This window comes from Anopheles moucheti, chromosome 3 (genome assembly GCF_943734755.1).
Source record: "Anopheles moucheti chromosome 3, idAnoMoucSN_F20_07, whole genome shotgun sequence".
NCBI classification, from domain to species: Eukaryota; Metazoa; Arthropoda; class Insecta; order Diptera; family Culicidae; genus Anopheles; species Anopheles moucheti.
The window spans coordinates 71,780,975-71,799,952 of record NC_069141.1 but is presented as its reverse complement, the minus strand read 5'-3'; the positions used below and the strand labels follow the sequence as shown (position 1 = coordinate 71,799,952).

The following is an 18,978-nucleotide window of genomic DNA, read 5'->3' as shown; positions in this document are numbered from 1 at the left end:
ACATGTTGCGCAACATATGTTGCACAGCATCTGGCATGCAACATATGTCACGCAACATATGTTGCGCAACATCTGGCATGCAACATCTTACATGCAACAACTTGGGATTGCAACTACCGGGAAGCGCGTGATTTGTACTTGCTCGGCTGGTACCAGGCGTTACCTCTTGAAAAACATGCTCTCCTGGTATCGAAAATCTGAAAACAATTGTGTGCGCGGCTACGGTATAGTGGTTTTCACAGTTGACCAGCCGATTTGGTCATTGGACAAATTTGTCAGCATTTTATCAACTCTCGTGGCCCTGCACATATTAATGTGAATTTCGATCGTTAGCTTGATTTTCGCGTATTAAGTTTGATGTTTCAAGTTTAGATCGGTTGTCCGTGCGTCAAGAAATCCAAGAATTTCTGGGCCGATCTCTTCGGTCATTGTGAAGACACTTGCGATCATTTCGTCACATTTACACTTGCACATTTACATCAGTATGAAACACACTATATGCTCCTCAGGCACAATTTGATAGTCAGTAGCAAATTATAGGTTTACAACACCACAAAGCTCTCACTAATTTTTCTCAAACAAACTGAGTTTTCAATGCAAAAAAACGAGACCGCTTTCAGCACGCACGATATCGTCAACAATGTTTTAGCAAGACTACTATGATAGCTTTTTCGCTGAATACATCGTTTTTATATTAATGCATACATGATTTCTTCGAGTATCTTTTTAAATGTTCTTTTTTAATTTAGATCAACGATTTCGCGGTCATGATCTTCAACCGTATGGATTTAGAATTGGAAATTGTAGAACAATTTCAGTCTAACAACGATGCAAATGTTACCGAGATTACAACAATGTAGTTTGAACAGTATTCTACAAGGGGATATGATGAAGTGTTTGGACAGTTTGCGATGGGTGGACATAAGCTGGACCTACAATCCAACTTCGAATAAGTAATAATCAAGAAAGACAGAAATAGTATTCCAGACAGACAGAAATGGTAGTTGTAATATCAAACGGAAAAGAGAGTTCTAATGATTGCAATATGATTTTATTCATATATATTCAATGCTAGCTATGTCGTAGTACACTGACAGATTGTGTCGGTTATAACATCATTACCGGCTTGCAATTGCGGTGCGCAATGGCGATTTGCGGTCTGTGTAATGCCAAATTTATGAATCCTGGCTATTTGGCTATCACTAATTAAAGTAAAATAATTGTTAATTTGTCAACACACAGGTCAAAACACAGGTAAAGTATCTAATAGACTTATAGATACTCTGCGGTGAATGTTGGTTCTATCGTCGAAAGTATTGGTTTCGATATTGCCTTCAACGTTGCTTGAGTTATAAAGCTTTAATGGGCGCTTAATTCAGCAAGCAAAATAATTCGCTTGTACCTGCACTCACCGTCGTTCTGAACATCAAAGAGCTAAATCTTGACTGTGATACCATTCCATTCGAAACGGAACGAACGGACAGTAAGTGGATGCAAATTCGAGAAATTTGTTACAGACATTTATAAGCAAATTCTTGGAAGGTTTTATAAAGAAGGGAGACAATTTGCCAATGGGATATGTAATGAAAAATAATGATTCTTTTATTTGAAAATCTAAGAAGTAACCGTGGCCGGGTTTAGTTACGTCTGTAAGTGTAATGTACTTTGTTTGGAATTAAAGCTTACATTACGTTATCGAAGGAACGTTGCAGTTGAAATCTAAAAATAGTTATTAAATGAAATAAATTTGAATTGAATAAATTCCGCCATTTCGTTTTTTTAGTTTTCAACTGAAAATCGCAAACTGTTTGAGACGTTACACAGCTTTACAAGGTCTTGATTTAGGTTCAATTTGACCGCCCATCTTGTATCGTCAGAAAAGGAAAACATTCAGCCGAGCTACATTTATTCAATACAGCGTACAAGAACACCGAAACGGTACAAGTGCTGCCGTAAGAGCGTTGAGGGTAAATTGAATGGAAATAATACTAATTAAACGATACGCTTCGAGTGCGGTCGTACATTGAGTATGTGTCGATGCGTGACTGTTGGGCAAAGATGCGAATTCAAGCTCCAGCGCGGCAGAAACGTGCAGCACAACAATAGACGCTGAGTGCGAATGGTGAACCACCAGCAGGACCACAGGACGAGGCTCGAGACGAAGCGAATGTCCGGTGTGACGCCCGAACCCGGCGCTGACATGATGAACAACTTTGCTCACTAATATGTGTCATCGTTCTAAGTGTGCTTAACATTCGAGCGTTTGGGCACGCTTTGTGGGGGTCGTTTCTGGGGGCGTTTCATCGAGAAGCATCAATGCGTTCGCCGCACGTCGTCATTACTGTTCTTTCTTTATTTCCTGCCGAAAAAAGATTTATGCCCAACTGCCCAGCCCCGAACTGATGGACACGATATGGGAGCTTTCGGAAGTTCAGCAGATCATTTAGGCCTGTGGGCCGCCACTGGTGCCTTTAAAAAGTTTGATTAACAGAAAACTTGTTTTGAAATGTATCTTGGGATGCTGTTTGGGGCCATTCTTTACTGTTTCCCCACCACCGAAGGGACGAATTCAAGAGGCGCCAGAAAGGTTAAATCCACTCGTCTTTCAATGCGCCGCCTAACTTCAATTGTAAACAATTTATTCGGAAATGGGTCGATGACAATTTACTGACAGCAAAAAATGGCGGATCCAATCGTTTGATCAATTTGTGGTAAGGTGAGGCCACCACGGCCCACACGGGACTCGTAATGGAAATTGTTTCTTTCTTAAGGTTTCTTTTTGTCGCTGTTGTTGTTTTGCGATTGCCCGAGACCCGAGAGCTTATGTAGTTCCGTTTTTTTTTGCAACTAAGATGGGGGCGGTAAAGCCCATGAAACCAAGTTCATCTTGCACATGGGACATGGGAGTTTGGGCAGAAAGCCTAACGGTCCAAACAGTCTGACGATAATTACGGCCACCTAACGAGTCGGGACCGTGCATAAAAGTAAGGTTAATTGGATAGGCTGAAGGCGGGATTGAATTGAATTTTGCATTTACGTTCCAACTATTGGGCCGCTTTAAAGCAGCAAGCATTGGTCAACGGAAACTGTGCGCAGATCAAGTATGTTAATGTGACCGTGGCCGTAGAGGACCGTTTCATGTGATTTCCTTATGAATGTAAATTTAATTGCTTGGAACTCGGGGAAGGATCCCCCTCGTGTTAGGGATCGGGACCAAATCGTTGCCAGTGACGTTGGTCTTTATTTATGCGTCGGGTAACAGAGGATGACGTTTCGCAGCCTGCTAGATGAAGGGAATACTCAGAATTGCAGCACGGGATAAGCTTTGCCAGCCGTACGGGACAAAGCAATATAAATGTAAATAATGTCGCTGATCGACTGGGTGTCGTCAGCAAGGTAAAGCAGGAAGGCAGGAATTTGACAGTGGCAGTGTAAGGAGTGTAAGTACACCTCATAGCGATGGGAACGGAATGGGTCCACATTACCAAACAATGTGTTTATTACGCAAAGGAAATAATGTACATTGGCGTAGAGCGCGTCTGGTATTTTTTTTATCTGTGTGTGTGTTGTTATGCTTCGATTCTCGAATCTCATTATCCTTACGCCGCTGACAGTGTGACGCGTGTAGGCATCTTGTCAAATTATGCCATATTAAGCCGAACTGTAATCACATGATTGCTCGGTTTTCTTGTGTAACGCAACGTGATAATTGCGCCGTTCGTGAAACGTCTCTGCGTAGCAGGCATCATCAGGCATTTGCCGTGCGATGTTTGTGCGGGACATTCAGAGAAAGCTACGTGTTCCACGTGTTGAGAAAGTATCCTAATCTCATTGCAAAGGAGCAAAGGAAGAAAGAAAAAAAAATAACGTTCGAAATTCTCTTTAAGCTAATTCGTAACGTAAACAAGTGTAAACATTTGCCGAGAATCAGAAATTTGCCGCAAGTCTGGCACGAATTTCTTGCTCCCCCCCCAAAAAAAAAACACAATTAATTTTCGCGGAAATATGTTGGTTTGTTTGCTTGTATATTTATGTTTATTAATTTAATCTGGGCAAAGATAGGGAAAGTCTTAGAATTAAGTGAATTGTTTGCCCAAAGGTACAGGGTGTTTAATAAGTTCGAATTTACTTTCGAAATGCGATTCCAAAAAATAAAAACTATAAAATATTTTGCTGTATCTGGTTTTTGTTATTCAAAGCTATGTTTATATAAAACCTTTGCTACATAAAAGCATCCTTCTGCGTTTGATGCTCTCCTGGTATCAGAGCTTGACAAACTGGTCATTTTTGGCGAGTTGCATTTGGAAACTTGCATTGCAAGTTGGTTGCAAAGTTAGTGTATAAACATTGCATACCTTGCGGCGCATTGCATTGCAAGTTGGTTGCAAAGTTAGTGTTTAAACATTGCATACCTTTCGGCGCAGTACCAGGAGCTACCTCTTCCGTGGATGCTCTCCTGGTACTATACATTCGGAAACTGGTAGTTTTCGAAGAAATTTTTCACGACCAACGGGAAAGTTAGTGTATAAACATTGCATACCTTTCGACGGTTTTCTACCAAAATTGCTGTACAAGGTGCTACCTCTTCCGTGGATGCTTTCCTGCTTACACTAGCGATCGCTCTCACGGATTAGATAGTATGCAATGCAATAGTGATGGGTAAATTTAGTCCACACTGCAGGGAGCTTTCTTTCCGAGACTTTGCTGGTGTTGTTAAATCATGTTTGAAGTACACCTTCCTAACACCGTTAATGCCGTAGCAAATTTATAGGCCCCTTTAAAAATTCCGCCCTGGACCTCCAAGGGGATTGATCCTCCACTGTTCCAATGGCATGACCTGTCCAACGAAGTCTGACGAGTCTAATACGACGCATAATAATGAGGTCAATGCACAATTCAATCATCTCGCGAGCTACTGTCAATCACAGGATGACGCTGGTTTGAGATTGAGTTTGTCAAATATGTGAACAGTAATAGCGAGTTAATTAAATTCTCATTACAACACTGATTATCTTCGTTCGGATACGAAAATATTCGAGACGATCGCGAAAACCCCAATATCCTGTCTTATTGAAGATCTTTTATCGATTTAGTATATACTTGTGGTATACTAGTCAATAAAATTAATGGTGACACTCATATCGTTTCACCATTACCGACCGGTCGGTTTTATTGGCATTGTACTCCTTTGCATTCTAAAGCCGAAAAGTTGAACAATAAAACAAACTGCCACTCGAAACCGACAGATCAGGTGCCAGCCAGATATCGAAGCGGCGGAGTTATAAAACGAACCGATCGGGATCAATTGCGCACAATGATAAAGTTTTATCCGCTGACGGCGAAACCCGGCACAGAGACAAACAATACTTGACCTCGCTGGGCGCTAGGCATGCTTGTCGAGTGTTTTACTGGCCGTTTACGGCAACTTTTATTTTGCCACGGAATGGGTTCCGAAAGTTTTCGCCACCCATCACCACCGCCCGTACATCGAGCGAATTTATCCGATGGCATACGATGGTGAATATTGAATTGCTATATTTTATGGATGCGCTTCCGAAGTGTTGTTGAGATAGTAGTTTACGGGACAAAAGAAGAGAGAAACAGAGAGAGAAAAAAAACGGTGTGTGATATTATTTTATTGCTTCGCCACCACTGGGAAAATACGATTATCTTGGCCAAAGTTGAGCTCGTTGACGTTCTCGACGAATAGTTTATTCCACGCCGCTAATGATGCCGGCTTCGGTGCAAAATTAATAAAATACTGGTCCCGGCGAATGGAATTGCAGCACCCCACCGCCTCCCCCACTGCTTGGAACGGGAAATCGAAATGAAAAAGTTCACATCATAGTTTCAAAGGCCTTTATTTAATAACGCAACGGTTAGGTTAAATCTCTTGACAAATGTACGTAAACATAAAAAATATATTACACATAGCTCAACTCTACTTAACAATAGCTTTTTTTTGTTATCTGCTAAATCGCTAAACCACTTATGCGCACCTCAAACCGAAGTGCTTTGTTTGCCGTTCGATAGTTTGCTTGTAGTCGATACACGAATACGATGAAACGCAATTTCCACCAGCCAAAAGCTGCTTTTTAGCAGACAAAACTGTGTGTGTGTGGGTGCTTTTTGTTTTGTTTTGTACAACATTTGCTTATTTAGAATTTAACGAATGACATGTATCACTGCTCGTGCGGTCGCTCCATTATGCACGTGAACATCGAACGACAGCGCTCTGCACCTAAACACAGCAAAGCCCTTTTTGTAATAAGCCTGACCCTTGGAGCGTTTTTGTTTTTAATTCTGCGAATCCGACTCTATCCCGATCACTTTTGTTGTCTCTCTGGTTTTGTTTAATGTTTAATGTTTAATGCTACCACTAAAACCTCCATCCTTACATTTACAAAGTTGCGCTATATATATTTAGTTTAGTTTGCCTTGTGTGCGTAACGCTGGTGTAACGCAGCAGTAACGCAGGTGTTGGGTTTAAATATTCAATACTGCGAGCGCGCGTCAAAGCGGTAGTAACGAAAGCGAAACAGAGGTTTTTAGTCTTTACTGTTCGGTTTATTATAAAATCCATTCCATTTCGATGGTTCGATTTCATTTTGTGCCCAGAGTGTGCGCTTGTGTGTGTGTGTGTAGTGTCCATTATCTGCTAATAGTAATGGTAGGGCTAATCGCCAAACGGTAGTGTGTGTGTGTTTGTCTGAGTAGTAGTGAAAGTGATCCCCGGGGGCGCCACGGGACTGCTCGCCGCCCGGTTAAGTAATTAGACACCGGGCAAGCCGAGCAAAAGTTCCCGCCGCACCAAACCCCGGGGAAAAGTGCGTTAGCTTAGTAGGTCGACCAGAACGGCCAACCGGTAAACGGGTACTGCAAGCTGTAGTTGGGACGTCGCTAGAGCATCGCACAGTCGTCGCGGCTCGATGTTTGCCGGTTGCTAATTAGAACACCCGCCAGTGCGGTCGCAAACTGCCCGAAGCAACCGTGGCAATGACTGTTAGGACGTCCCGGCGTGCGCTATATCTGCGTAATCTGCGTCGTCGCCGCGTCCTGATGGTGACCACGGCCCCCCTGCTCGTCCTCGCCCTCCTGCGGCACGGCCATCCACCGGTCGAGGATGCGCGGCCGGAACAGATCGTTGAAGGTGCTGCGGAACTGGCGGCTCATCGAGCAGTAGAGGATGAAGTTAATCGCCGAGTTGACCAACGCCAGTACGTCCATCACATCACCTGGAACGGAGATTTGCACAATTGTTACTCACTTATCGGCCACCCGCGGTAATTTTGGGGTAAATGGGGGGTGGGAGGGTAATGCTTTTAGGCTAATGAGCGTTGCAAATGGGTTCCCAATCCCGTGGATCCAATTATCATTTCAGCTTGTGCACCTGAGGCTTTTTTGATTGTGCGGAATTAACTGACGATGATGGGTATTTCTGAACCGTAAAAAAATGTGGTAAAATGAGGAATTTATAAGAAGTTATAAATGAGATCACCAGAGACAATGGGATAGAGTATCTTCGAGAATGTTAAGTTAAGAGCTTAACATAACGTTAATGACACAAGCCATTATTACCTATACTTGATATCACTAGTATGAAGAGGAGTTTAAATATTCAAACAAACAGTTCATTAAGTATGATATTCTATTCTGCAATGTTTAGCATGTTTTATAGTTTACAATTAAATTAAAAAACTTGCCATTATTAATGCCATAATTTGTATGTGATGGTCCTTGAAGCCTAAGCGAGGATGGTGCTTCAGTATGTAACCAATTTATGTATTGAGAATATTGAACTAAAGCTAAAAAGCAGTTGGTTTTTGTGGTCTGAAATGTCCCCTTTATCGTTAACTTCTTCGTTCTAAAGTTGCAGTCCGAAAATTCCGAGGACTCTTAATTTCATATGGGCAAAATCACTAAACAATACTTAAAAAAAAATGGCGATCATCTTTATCTAAGTATGAAGTAGTAAATCATGATTTTTTCCTTCAGACTTCGTATTTGTTTGATAGGATTGATAAAATATTGTTTAAATGCTTTAAATGGCACTATGGCGCAAGCTTTTATGTTAACTATTTTGCCTCCAAATTTTTTTATTCAAAGTCTTAAATCGAAATAATTTTTTTATTCTTTAACCTAATCAAACAATCGTATGTAAAATGAGAGAAGATTTATCAAAATTTTCTATTTATCTTTATTTAATTTAAAAAGATGATCACTTTACCTTGGCTTCAACGAAGTTATCTCTACAACTTCCGCTGATTGGCGAATTACCATCAGAAGTGCACATTTCTTATAGCAGTTACCCAATATTTTTAACCGTAAAACGTCGAAATAAACAAAAGTCGTCCATGGTTTTGGCTTACGTTTGCAGTTATCTTCAAACAAAATCCCGAAAATTGTCTTTATTCTTCTTCTACTTACATCCAAAAAAATCAGGTGTCTCTATAATTATGTCACGCACTGTATTCGCTATCGCTTACTAAAACTAATACTGGGCAGTTTGTTTTCCGATGCGTAGGATCGATTTATTTGAGGTGAATCTTTCACGAAGCATCGTTTTACAAGGGTTTTGGTGGTACTTTATCATTTCATTCAAGGTCTATCCATCGCCACGCAGCAATTCTCTAACAACGATTAATCCCCCCCCCAAAACTGACAAAGAATGTTCGCCTGTGTAGGTTGAAGCAAACGTCGAACTATGGGGAATGGGGGTTTTGCTACTTCTTGCGATATAATTTTTTCCATCCATCATCACCTCGCGTTCACCACGAAATTGTGTAAACGGAAGTAAAATTTCGGTAAATATTTCCTTTAGCTACCTTTAAACTACCTTTAACAAGCACACAGGGTTTCAATTGCTGCAGCCACGAGGGAGCAATAAAAAAAAACAAGACAGACATTATAATGCCCGCAGCGGTTGGATTCGGTGTGGAATGTTAAACGGTTTCAAACCTCAAACATCCGTCGATGCGCTGCGATCCGTTTCCGTTGCGTTTGTTTACGCAAATATGATACACGCACGCACACGGTTCGCCGTACTCGCCCGCTTGTATTTATGCATAAATCTTGCACTAATCATTCACTCGCACATGAAAGTCCAATTGCTTGGCAGGCGCGCAACAGCCGTAAGTCAAAAAAAAAAAAAAGCAAGACAATGATCAGTTCCAATCGGTTGTGTTGCGCCTCTGCGGGTCGTGGCATGGTGGTCGTGCGGTAACGCAAAACTAATTGCCCAATATATCAACGTAAAACGTTTGTTGATTTGCAAACGAGTGTAACACGGTCGTAACAAACAAAAGGCGTGATGGAGGGAGAGATGAAAGGCTTCCCCCCTCCCCCCCAGAACTGGTAGAACATATCATACAGTAAAGTGCTTCCAAATTGGGAAGCTTCTCCAGTGGGGCCAAAGAGAGTGGGGGGAGACAGGGGGGGGTCGGGGGTTTTTTGGATGGTCCATGTTTAGATATAACTCCCTAATAAACGGCTGCAGCCTAATGGAGCGCTCGCTTGACAAATGGCCGAGGTCGTTTGGGTTGCTCTGTCTCGGCCATTTGCTTTGCGCACCATGTTGTCAAACACCATTCAAAGCCCTTTTCATGCCGACAGCGTCCCGAGGCGCATTCGAGTCGTCGTCTGCTGACAAATAGTACGTCGTTTGGACGTTCCCTTCCCCGTTGCGTCCGATACCGGCTGCCATTTTTCACATCGTTCTGCAATTGACGTGTAAAAGTGTCCCCAGGCGCGTACTGGCCGTAAGGTGCACTCGTTGCCAGTGCCGATCCCGGATACGTCTTGTGCGTATATCGTTAGCGTGACAAACTTTCGACGCTTCGTGGAAACCCGGACGGGCATGGCGCAATCTGAGATATTGTTTGACGGCATTCACCGGTCACGCGGGGTGCGCAACAGCGAATGGACATGAATTCTTTATTCACTTGCTCATCGGGAGACCGGGGACTCGCTGCTCCGGGGGCAGGAGGGAAGAATGCGAGTCAACATTTGCGCTACTGTCACGATAGAGAAACTCACCGAGTTTGAGGTAGCAGTTGAAGAAAAAGTCCTTTTTTAATACCGCGCTCAGCAGGCCGAGTATGCCCTGGGGGAACTCGGTGATGAGGAACAGCAGCAACACCGCCAGCAGCATGCGCGTGGTCCGATCCGTCTGCTTCTCCTTGTCCGTTTGCTTGCCACCCTTCGCGTCCACCACGCGACCGTCCACGATCTGCTTCAGCCCGGTGGCCGTGCCGGTCAGCTGGCTGCGGCGCTGTTTCGCCTCCAGCAGCGCACCGATCAACCGCAGGCTGAGGATCGTCAGGGCGATGCAGGGGATCAGCTTGAACACGACGCTGTAGATCCAGAAGTTGACGTTCAGCAGCGCCGGATTGTCGCGCACCAGCTGTGACGTACCGAGCCGGTACAGCGTCACATTCCGACCCTGCGTTGCGTTGCCGGTCGCATCCACCGACAGGGTGTTACCGTCGCACCCGAGCAGCTCCACGTTCGACTGGATGCTGAAGGAGAGGTAGATCGGCACGGCCAGAAACGGGCACACGAGGTACGAGCTGCAGATTGCGGCCAGCGTTTTGGACATGTCGCACCACTGCCGGTTCCGCTGCGGATAGGCGACGGCAATGTAGCGCCAGATGGCCAGCGTCACCGTGAGCCAGATCGAGATCGTGTGACAGATCTGAGCGAAGATGGAGTGAAACATGATGTACCACGCCCAGCCGTACGTGAGCCGTTCCTCGCGCGAAAGCCGCAGGTACGGGATGGAGTTGATGGCGTACGGCATGTAGTCGAGCATGACCAGCAGGTCGGCGATCGCCAGCCCGGTCAGGATCGCGTTCGTCGGTGAGCGCATCTCGCGCCGCGTCAGCACCACGATGTTGAGCGTGTTGGCGATACTGCCGAAGATGCACACCAGCAGGCAGACGATTCCGTGCGCTTTGGCGTAACTGGAACGAGTATAAACGTAGCGGGTGATGCGATTAGCACAGTGGTCACACATTGTATTTATTAGCGTATCTTCATCTTTAAAAGTGTCTCGCAAAACCCTCCTCCCCAACGGTGTTCCTCAAGCAGAACCAGTTTTCCAGTACGATAAAATGTTTATTGTTACGGGAAATGGATGTGTGTTTACGTTTCACGGTTGAGTTCTTGCGTCTTCCACAAAGGTGTTTTTAGAGGAAAACGTTCATATCCGCCGAAGGCGAAATGAATGTTTAGCTTGCCATGTTGACATGTTTACGCTACACTGACACCTGACTGCAGCAAACTAACTGAGTTTCATTTCCGAAGAGTTCGCCGTGTTGATGCATTCGAAATGGATTCCATAGCCGTGGCTGTAGCATTAACTTGCAACGGTCGGAATTGGTAAACATGTCATCGTTTCGTCCTTGATGAATGGCAAGAGCAAGGTAGTGCGCTGTGTAAAACTTTGTAAGCTAGCCAACAGTTCTAAAATGAGTTTAATCTCATCCTCACGTAGATTGCTTTGATGTAGAAATTAGAGGTTTCAATTTAAAATATGGAAAAGTTTCAACATGTTTGGAACATTGCATGAAGTTTCATTCTGGTAGGTGTTTAGTTGATTTAAACAACTCCCCCAATAGCAGTACCTGTTTATTAATTGCAAACTGGTCATATAATTGGCTTGACGTGCCAACATGATTGGTTTCACGCTAACGAAACCATAACGCGTGCCAATTGCAAAAAATTATTTGAGAAATACGAAAAACGTCTCTGTGCATCCGGCTAATTTGCTGCTAGAAAAATTGATCCCCTAATGAAAGAAGCGTACGCGCCGGTGTGGAAGCAAATATTCACCCAAATTGTGTGTTTGTCGTTAGCAAATGGCGTGTGCAGTGAAGCGGTAAGGCAACAAATTTGCCATACCTCTTCGCGTGTATTTCTTTGTTCGCGTTTTTGCGTTTGAAGTACAGCGTTATTGATTTCGTCTGCACAGCTGATCATTGGCAGTTTTGGTTGATGCATTTTTCACACTGAATAACGACTGTAATTGGGTGTCGTTTTTATTGAGTTAAAATTAGTGTTTGTTATTTGCTTTTCATTGGCACGTGCTTCTCTAATGCTTATTAATTATAAAGATTATTGTAAGGAAGGTTAAGGTGTACAACGTGTATTTATAGTAAAAAAAATGTATATTGCGTTACGCAGTAATAAAATATATAATCCCACAACAATACGATTCGCGCGAATATTGAATGTAAAAATAATGAACAATGGGAAAGAATTCAAATAATCACATGGAGACGCCTGGTCGTTCGTTGCGCATGGAGACGCCCGGTCTTTCATTACGCATGGAGACGCCCGGTCTTTCACTGATAGCACCCGTATCGAACGTCAAAATGTGTCTCATCAATATATGAAATATGGCATCCGTGTTTCCCACGGATAAATAGCAATGAAAACATCTGTGCCCATGATGGGCACAGGTACGCAAATCCATGGCCATGTCACGAGGCGTAATATCCACGAGCACAATAATCGTTACGGCAGTATCACTGAAAGCTCCATCAGCGTTTTAATATGACCGATCAATAGACTGCTTCGCTTTCGGGAGTAATAAATCATCGGGCGGTAAGCCGAGCTTGAGGCCGAGATTGAAGCAAGCTAATAGAAATAAATGGAATAACTGACGGTCATCTCGTCTCCGGGTGTGTTTGTGTGTGGCCCTTAACAGTCCCTTAACAGTACCAGCGTGCAACGTGCGACCGATTTATGCTGCCCGCCACGAGTGCCTTACCTGGTGTGGAAATCATCCAGTGCTTTGCCACAGTACAGCAGGTGTATGGTGGCCGTGGTCGAGATGTTGCTACCGTCCTCATCGCCGCTAGCCACACCGGACGGCCCATCGGTGACATTTATTACAAATTCTCCCAATTCCGTCGAGCTCATTGTTGTGCTGTGATTAATAATACGCTTGGGTTAGACACAAACACACTCACACACACACACACACACACACGCGACTTACTGCTGTTTTCCACACTCACACACATATATACGCAGCAAGGCGTACTTTCACTTTCGTTCACGGTAGCATTTTGCGTTCGTTGGTACTGAATGATGTCCGCCACCACCACGCGGCACTAACGATACCTTATTTTTTCTTGGAGTTTTGGTTCTTTTTTTTCAGTATAAAATTTTCGTTTCCACGCTTTACGGCTGCTGTGGGACAGCGTGTGGAGTTTGACTGTAGAAAATACACGGCCATAGAAGTTGTCCGAAGGGCAGTGAAGATGTTTGCTTTTTTTTTTGCTCTCCCTCAATTTCTGTTCCACTCAAATCGTTCGCATGATTTCACCGCCACGCTTCCAATATTGGTTCCGGTCATGGATTATCGAGCTCGTGTTTGCTTGACCGAGCAGACGTACGTGGCACAACCGCTGGCGGGATGCTGCCGCATGATGGATTTCCTTTTCGATTCCAACCTTGCCCGTACACACAGCGGCACCTTTCTGCCGACTCGTCTGATAGCAGAGGCCAAGATGCGAGAGGGGCGGGCGGTGGATCTACCATGAACTTCCGGAAGGTCCTTCCGCAAATTCGCTTTTATCACTTTACACTACGTTTTGCAGGCGAAGGATTCGCTTTCGTACGATTTGAAGCCGAGCTTTAGCCACCTTTGCTTGAACACATTTTCCCCTTCCCGGCACACGGGGCTTTTGGGAAGGTATTTCCTTCAGCGAAGCAAGCGGGCACGAAAGTGGCACATCCGTCCAATGAAGCCGGTCCTGTTTGTGAGCGATGCTTTTAACTGGCACTCGTTACAGAACGGGAACGCGTATATTATGCGCGTGCTGGGAAGAAAAGATGTACAAATCGGTGTAAATAGTCGTCGACTGTTGGTGTAAACAGGATTTCATTGCATCTAAATAGATACACGCCACCGCGGGACGCATGGTTCGGGAAATGGTAAAATTAAACAATGCGATCTGTGCGAAAGTGTCGGAAATTGTTTGCCGAATTCTGAAACTAACGACAACGTCTGTGACTGGCAACTGGTGTGTGACGCATGTGAGTGATTCGATTTCCTGTTGGCGTTGGTGACCGTGAGAGATCCCCCTGTCTGGGTAGATCCGAAGATGAGAAGAAAAAGAAAACGAATATACGGGAAAGATTTCAATCAACCGGAAGGAAGTAGCTGGTAAATCAATTTCACATCACAGGACGGAAGGGCAACCGTGGAAGTTTGTTTATTGTTGGAGAGTTTGTGTGTGCCGCAGCGACGCACTTTCTTCCGTTGGCCGCTGGGTAAGGGAATGATCGTGTGAAGAAAAGGTATGGAAGGAAATGATACTATCGAGAGGGAGTGAAAAAAAAACACCGCACACACATCTGAAACCTTCAATGAACGGAAGCCATCTTAGTCTTTGGGGCAGGATTTGGGCGGGCCGCATGAATGGATGTGAGCAAATGCTTCTTTCCTCACATTTTTCACATCACTATATTGATGAGGCGCTGCCGTACGGGTGGGATGAAGCGGATGACGATACGCTTTTGCTTGATTATCGCTCGTTCGGATTCAATCCTCTTGCGTAAGGTGAATCAATTTTAATACGTAACGACACCATCACGCCCTGTACGGCATCGTACACACTCAGCCCGAGTGTCATCGGTTTGCTTTCGTTGGCAAAATATGTGATAAGCAGCTAAACGAATAGACGACAAGGAATGTGTCTTTTGCTGGCTTCATTGTTTCGCAAATCCTATTACACCGCCTGCATACAATGCTGCGAAAATGTGCTTATCAAACATTAACCATTGTGGGGGTGATTTTGTTTGTAGACAAAATAGAGAGTAGATGTCAATAGCTTTTTTTATAGCAAAATTATAGCATGATATTCTTAGTAAATTCCGTACTTAGATTACAAAAAAAACTGATTGAAAAAGCTAGCTGTTGATCAAAACAATCGAACATATCAAAGAATTTCTTCAGGGTTATGCGTGGTGATTTCTATTCACTATCTGGTGGATTATTTGACAGATGTCAGAAAAAGTTTGTACACTTAAAACTAATGCTTTCAATAATTTTCCAACAAAATTATTTTATACATTACGATTGGAATACAAACCTTTAAGAATTAAGGCCCATTATCTACCTCTTACATGGTCGTACCTGTTAGTGAAGCTGGGATGCTATACAATGCAATAAGGACCAGAACATACCTATTAGAGCTAAATTGGACACAAAATTAAGCCATAGAAAAGGAAGGCAGAAGAAAGCATGAGCTCAATATTATGTTGTTAGTAGGGTATTGATTGTAATCTGGGAAAATATTCGCTCCCGATATGCCTTCAATTATAGACCATGATTTCATAACCGAAACGCCAACATTCCCTTCTATTCCTAGTCCCTGCTAAAGAGCAGCATCATTTTTCCGAACTAGATTTTGCGTGTTTGCTTCCACTTTAGTACCTTCTGGGTTCACTCTTCGCCAAGCGCGACCCAGAAAGTGGAATGTGTTTTATCCCAAGTGCGCTCTTGATTATCAGCCAGATCAGTCGGAAGAGGTTCAACCTTGTCTGGAGGCGAATTTTGCATTCGCGTTCCTATCCGTATCACCCTTGTTTTTTTTTTCGCTTTCGGTAGAATAAAATCAAATTTGCACTTAATCATTCTCGGTGCGCTCCGGGAACGGAACGGAGTGTGCATATTTTCCACAATCATGCCCACGGGAGAGAGCGCGCGCGTATCGAGGGAATTCAATTTCTTGGCCGCTCCGTCAAACTGTCTAGTGTTTCAGTGTGTATACAGCGCATAGACCACCCCACGCGATTATACAGTTCGTGGAAAATGCCTAAAAGTTTCATCTGAAAATGATACACCAGCATAATAAGCGAGAGACCGCGCCTGGTGTCGCAAGCAATTATGTTCATCCCGAGCTGCCCGCAATAGCTAATCCTTCGAGGGCATTATCCGGGGACGAACCGGAACCGCAAGCGAAGACACGAATGGCGTAGAGCTGGCGTGTCCTATCGCCAAACACGGAATACACATCAGCGTGTCGGCTTTAGTGGCCATGCGAACCCGGGAAAACCGGGAACCTACGGTGCCGTTTACATAATTAAGCGCATATTCTTCGATCGGCCGACGCGGGCCCGATGATGGGAAAGTTTAAAATTAAATTATTTTCAATTAACTCGCGTTCTTTCCGCTAGAATGCGCTAGCATCGTATACGAGCCAAGGCATATTACGAACCGGCAGCCATAGGCGAACGCCGTACAGTTTGCGATGCCGACTGTACACGTTTGGCCATTCGTTTTTTTTTTCCTCCCATTTTTTCTTTCGTACTTTGTTCTGTGGCTTCACACCGCCAACAAATGGCCGTTTGGTGTACCGGGAAAGTGAAAACAAAAATCAATCAACTGTGAACATGGACATCCGAAAAAGGCCCTCGCTTCGACTCGGGTTCTGGGCGGTTACGCGGTGCTCCAATTTGAATCGACCGACGGTGAACATCGTTAGGAACAATTTATCAAACACGGGAATGGGGCGAACATAAGGAAAAAGTCCACCATTTTTTTGCCTAACGGTCATTTTGCCGAAGGAAGCCCAACAGTGATGGAGTGCATTTCGATTCGACACCATTAATGATGGCTTTCCATGGAAATGGGCAAGGGCGTTGTGTAAAATTGTGTAAAATAATTTGGTACGCTCGTTTGTGTGTGCGTGTTTTTTTGTCTTCTTCCCATTTAATCAACGACTCAAACAAAAGATGAATAATGTGCTGCTTGAGCATGGGACGAAGTTTATTAGGATACTTGTTAAGCTACCCCGTCACGCTCCACCATTCCTTCCGAACGATGAAATTTAAATTAATTCACCGAAGAATTGGCAAACTTTTCAATGCGACTTGCCGTTGCGCAATTAATGAACCTTAATGAGTGATTGTTTAACATCTTTCGACAAGCTGGAGTTTAACGCAACACTTGCCAGACACCGCTATAACGAGAACGCTATCGTTTGTGGTCTTGCGTTCTGGTGAGCTCGAGCGATGATAAAGGGGCGAGGTTTATCAATTTCACAACACTTTGACGTGGGAAATGAAAGCAAATAAAATGAGCACATCTTGACGTAGGAGATCAAAAGAGATTTACCTATTGGAAGGTAACTAGATAACTTTGTCAGGGTGCACCCCTATGGGTTTGTTTCGATAGTACTGAACGGGCATCTTCGTTCGTTACTTCGCTAGAAGAGATGCATTACGATCTGAAAGACTTGCCAAATGTTGAAAGTCAAATATTGATGAATAATTGGTAGACGTTTAAAACTTCGATTTTAATTGCTTTAATTAAACTGTGCAGTTCTGTACAAACGAACTTTTCTCAAGTCATTTTTTTTTATCGTTAATGATTATAAAGTTGTGTCGAATGCAATTCGTGACTTCGGCTAAAAAATACGCAAAATTCTTAATGATTTAGTTTGTCATACTTATATTAGAAGTACCAACAAGTGCGTATCGATTTAATGTCAGATGTCTCCACTTGTTTATTGCTTGTTTGTTTAGTCAGGCAACTCTCTTACTTAGAAGTATCGTCATTAGTCTTTCTTATCCCATATCTTCCATTTCGCTGCAGTAGTAGTTGTACATTGTTTATGTTAGCTCAACAAAAAAGGGGACAACTTTTGTATCGAGGAGTCGAGGGTTCTGCTTTATTAATACAATATGAAGGAAAGGAACTGTTGAAAGCCATCGTATTTTAATGGAAGCGTATGGCTTAACCAATTGAAGTAACCTGTCGGCAAGTCGGAAGAACGTTTCGGGGGCGCCACAAAAGTTTGCGGATAAACAACGAGAGGAGATACTTGATGAGGATTCTGCGGAAACAAAACAACAACAGCTCGCAAAGACACTTGCAGTAAGTTATTTCCCATCGATAACCAGCAATGGAAAGCGATACGGAAAGTAATTGGAATTGAGTCCTATATGAACTGTTGCCGAGTAATATCGTTCACTCATCATAAATTGAGTGTAACACTTTTTTTATTTATCGTTTCAACGTGTTATTATTGACAAAAATAAGTGATGATTTAATAACGAACTGTACATGTTTTGGTAAACAATTTCTATATTACAGGGTTTTTGAGATGATAGAACAACGCAAGAGCCTATCACCGGAAGCGCAGCACATGACATTGCAACGGCCTTACTAAACACAACAATCGCAGCAGGCAGATACCAGTACTACGGTAGAAGTGAAGTACGTTCCGAGGAGTATAAACGTGTGCTAGGATAGATTTTCACAGCCATGCGATGATAATTAGTAACATTTACTGTATTTTTCATTACGTAAAACATATTTAATCCGATAAATAAAGTAAATATTTCTTCGAATCAAAACAAACATCATTTGGTTGTCAAAACCCTTCCCAGAGTGTGTTTATACTGGTTTATACTGGATTACTTGACTGAAATCGTCGTACGAGTTTTGTGGTAAGCTCCGCAGCCATTGTGATATCATGTGCTTGCATTGACCTATGCCTGCTACGATTGTTGTGTCTAGTAAGACCATTGCAATGTCATGTGCTGCCCTCGTGGTGATAGGCACTTGCGTTGTTCTATCATCTGAAAAACCCTGTAAAACCAACCAAGCACATAATAATTTCTTATTAGAAATGGGTCTTCTCGTTCGCATTGGTATCAAGCGGAATATATTTTTATGGAAAGTTACAGCGCCACTCGCACAAGTCCAGCGCGCTACCGTTTCACATAAACAACCATTAAATGGAATAGCTGGATTTATTTACGTACGCTTCAGAACACTTCTTCCGGCAGTGAATTGGGTGTATAAATCGACTTTTTATTAATGCCGTGGCGCAAAATGTGAGACGCGATAGCGGCATGGTATGAATGATGTGAGCCATGGGAATACTATGTACAGTCAATTGTTTTTTTGTGACTTTAGGATAAACTTAAACAAATTTAGTACAACTCCTTGATGAT

At 43.4% G+C, this 18,978-nt stretch overlaps 1 protein-coding gene across 1 annotated transcript; it reads right to left on the bottom strand.

The window, feature by feature from the left end:
- Positions 1–5,845: 5,845 nt before the first annotated feature.
- Positions 5,846–13,574, bottom strand: LOC128301113 (G-protein coupled receptor dmsr-1-like). The gene is made up of 3 exons (XM_053037439.1): positions 12,773–13,574; positions 10,036–10,961; positions 5,846–7,235 (listed from the first exon to the last, which is right to left on the bottom strand). The coding sequence occupies exons 1-3, from the start codon at positions 12,922–12,924 to the stop codon at positions 7,024–7,026; spliced, it is 1,290 nt and encodes a 429-aa protein (XP_052893399.1). The 5' UTR covers positions 12,925–13,574; the 3' UTR covers positions 5,846–7,023.
- Positions 13,575–18,978: the final 5,404 nt, after the last annotated feature.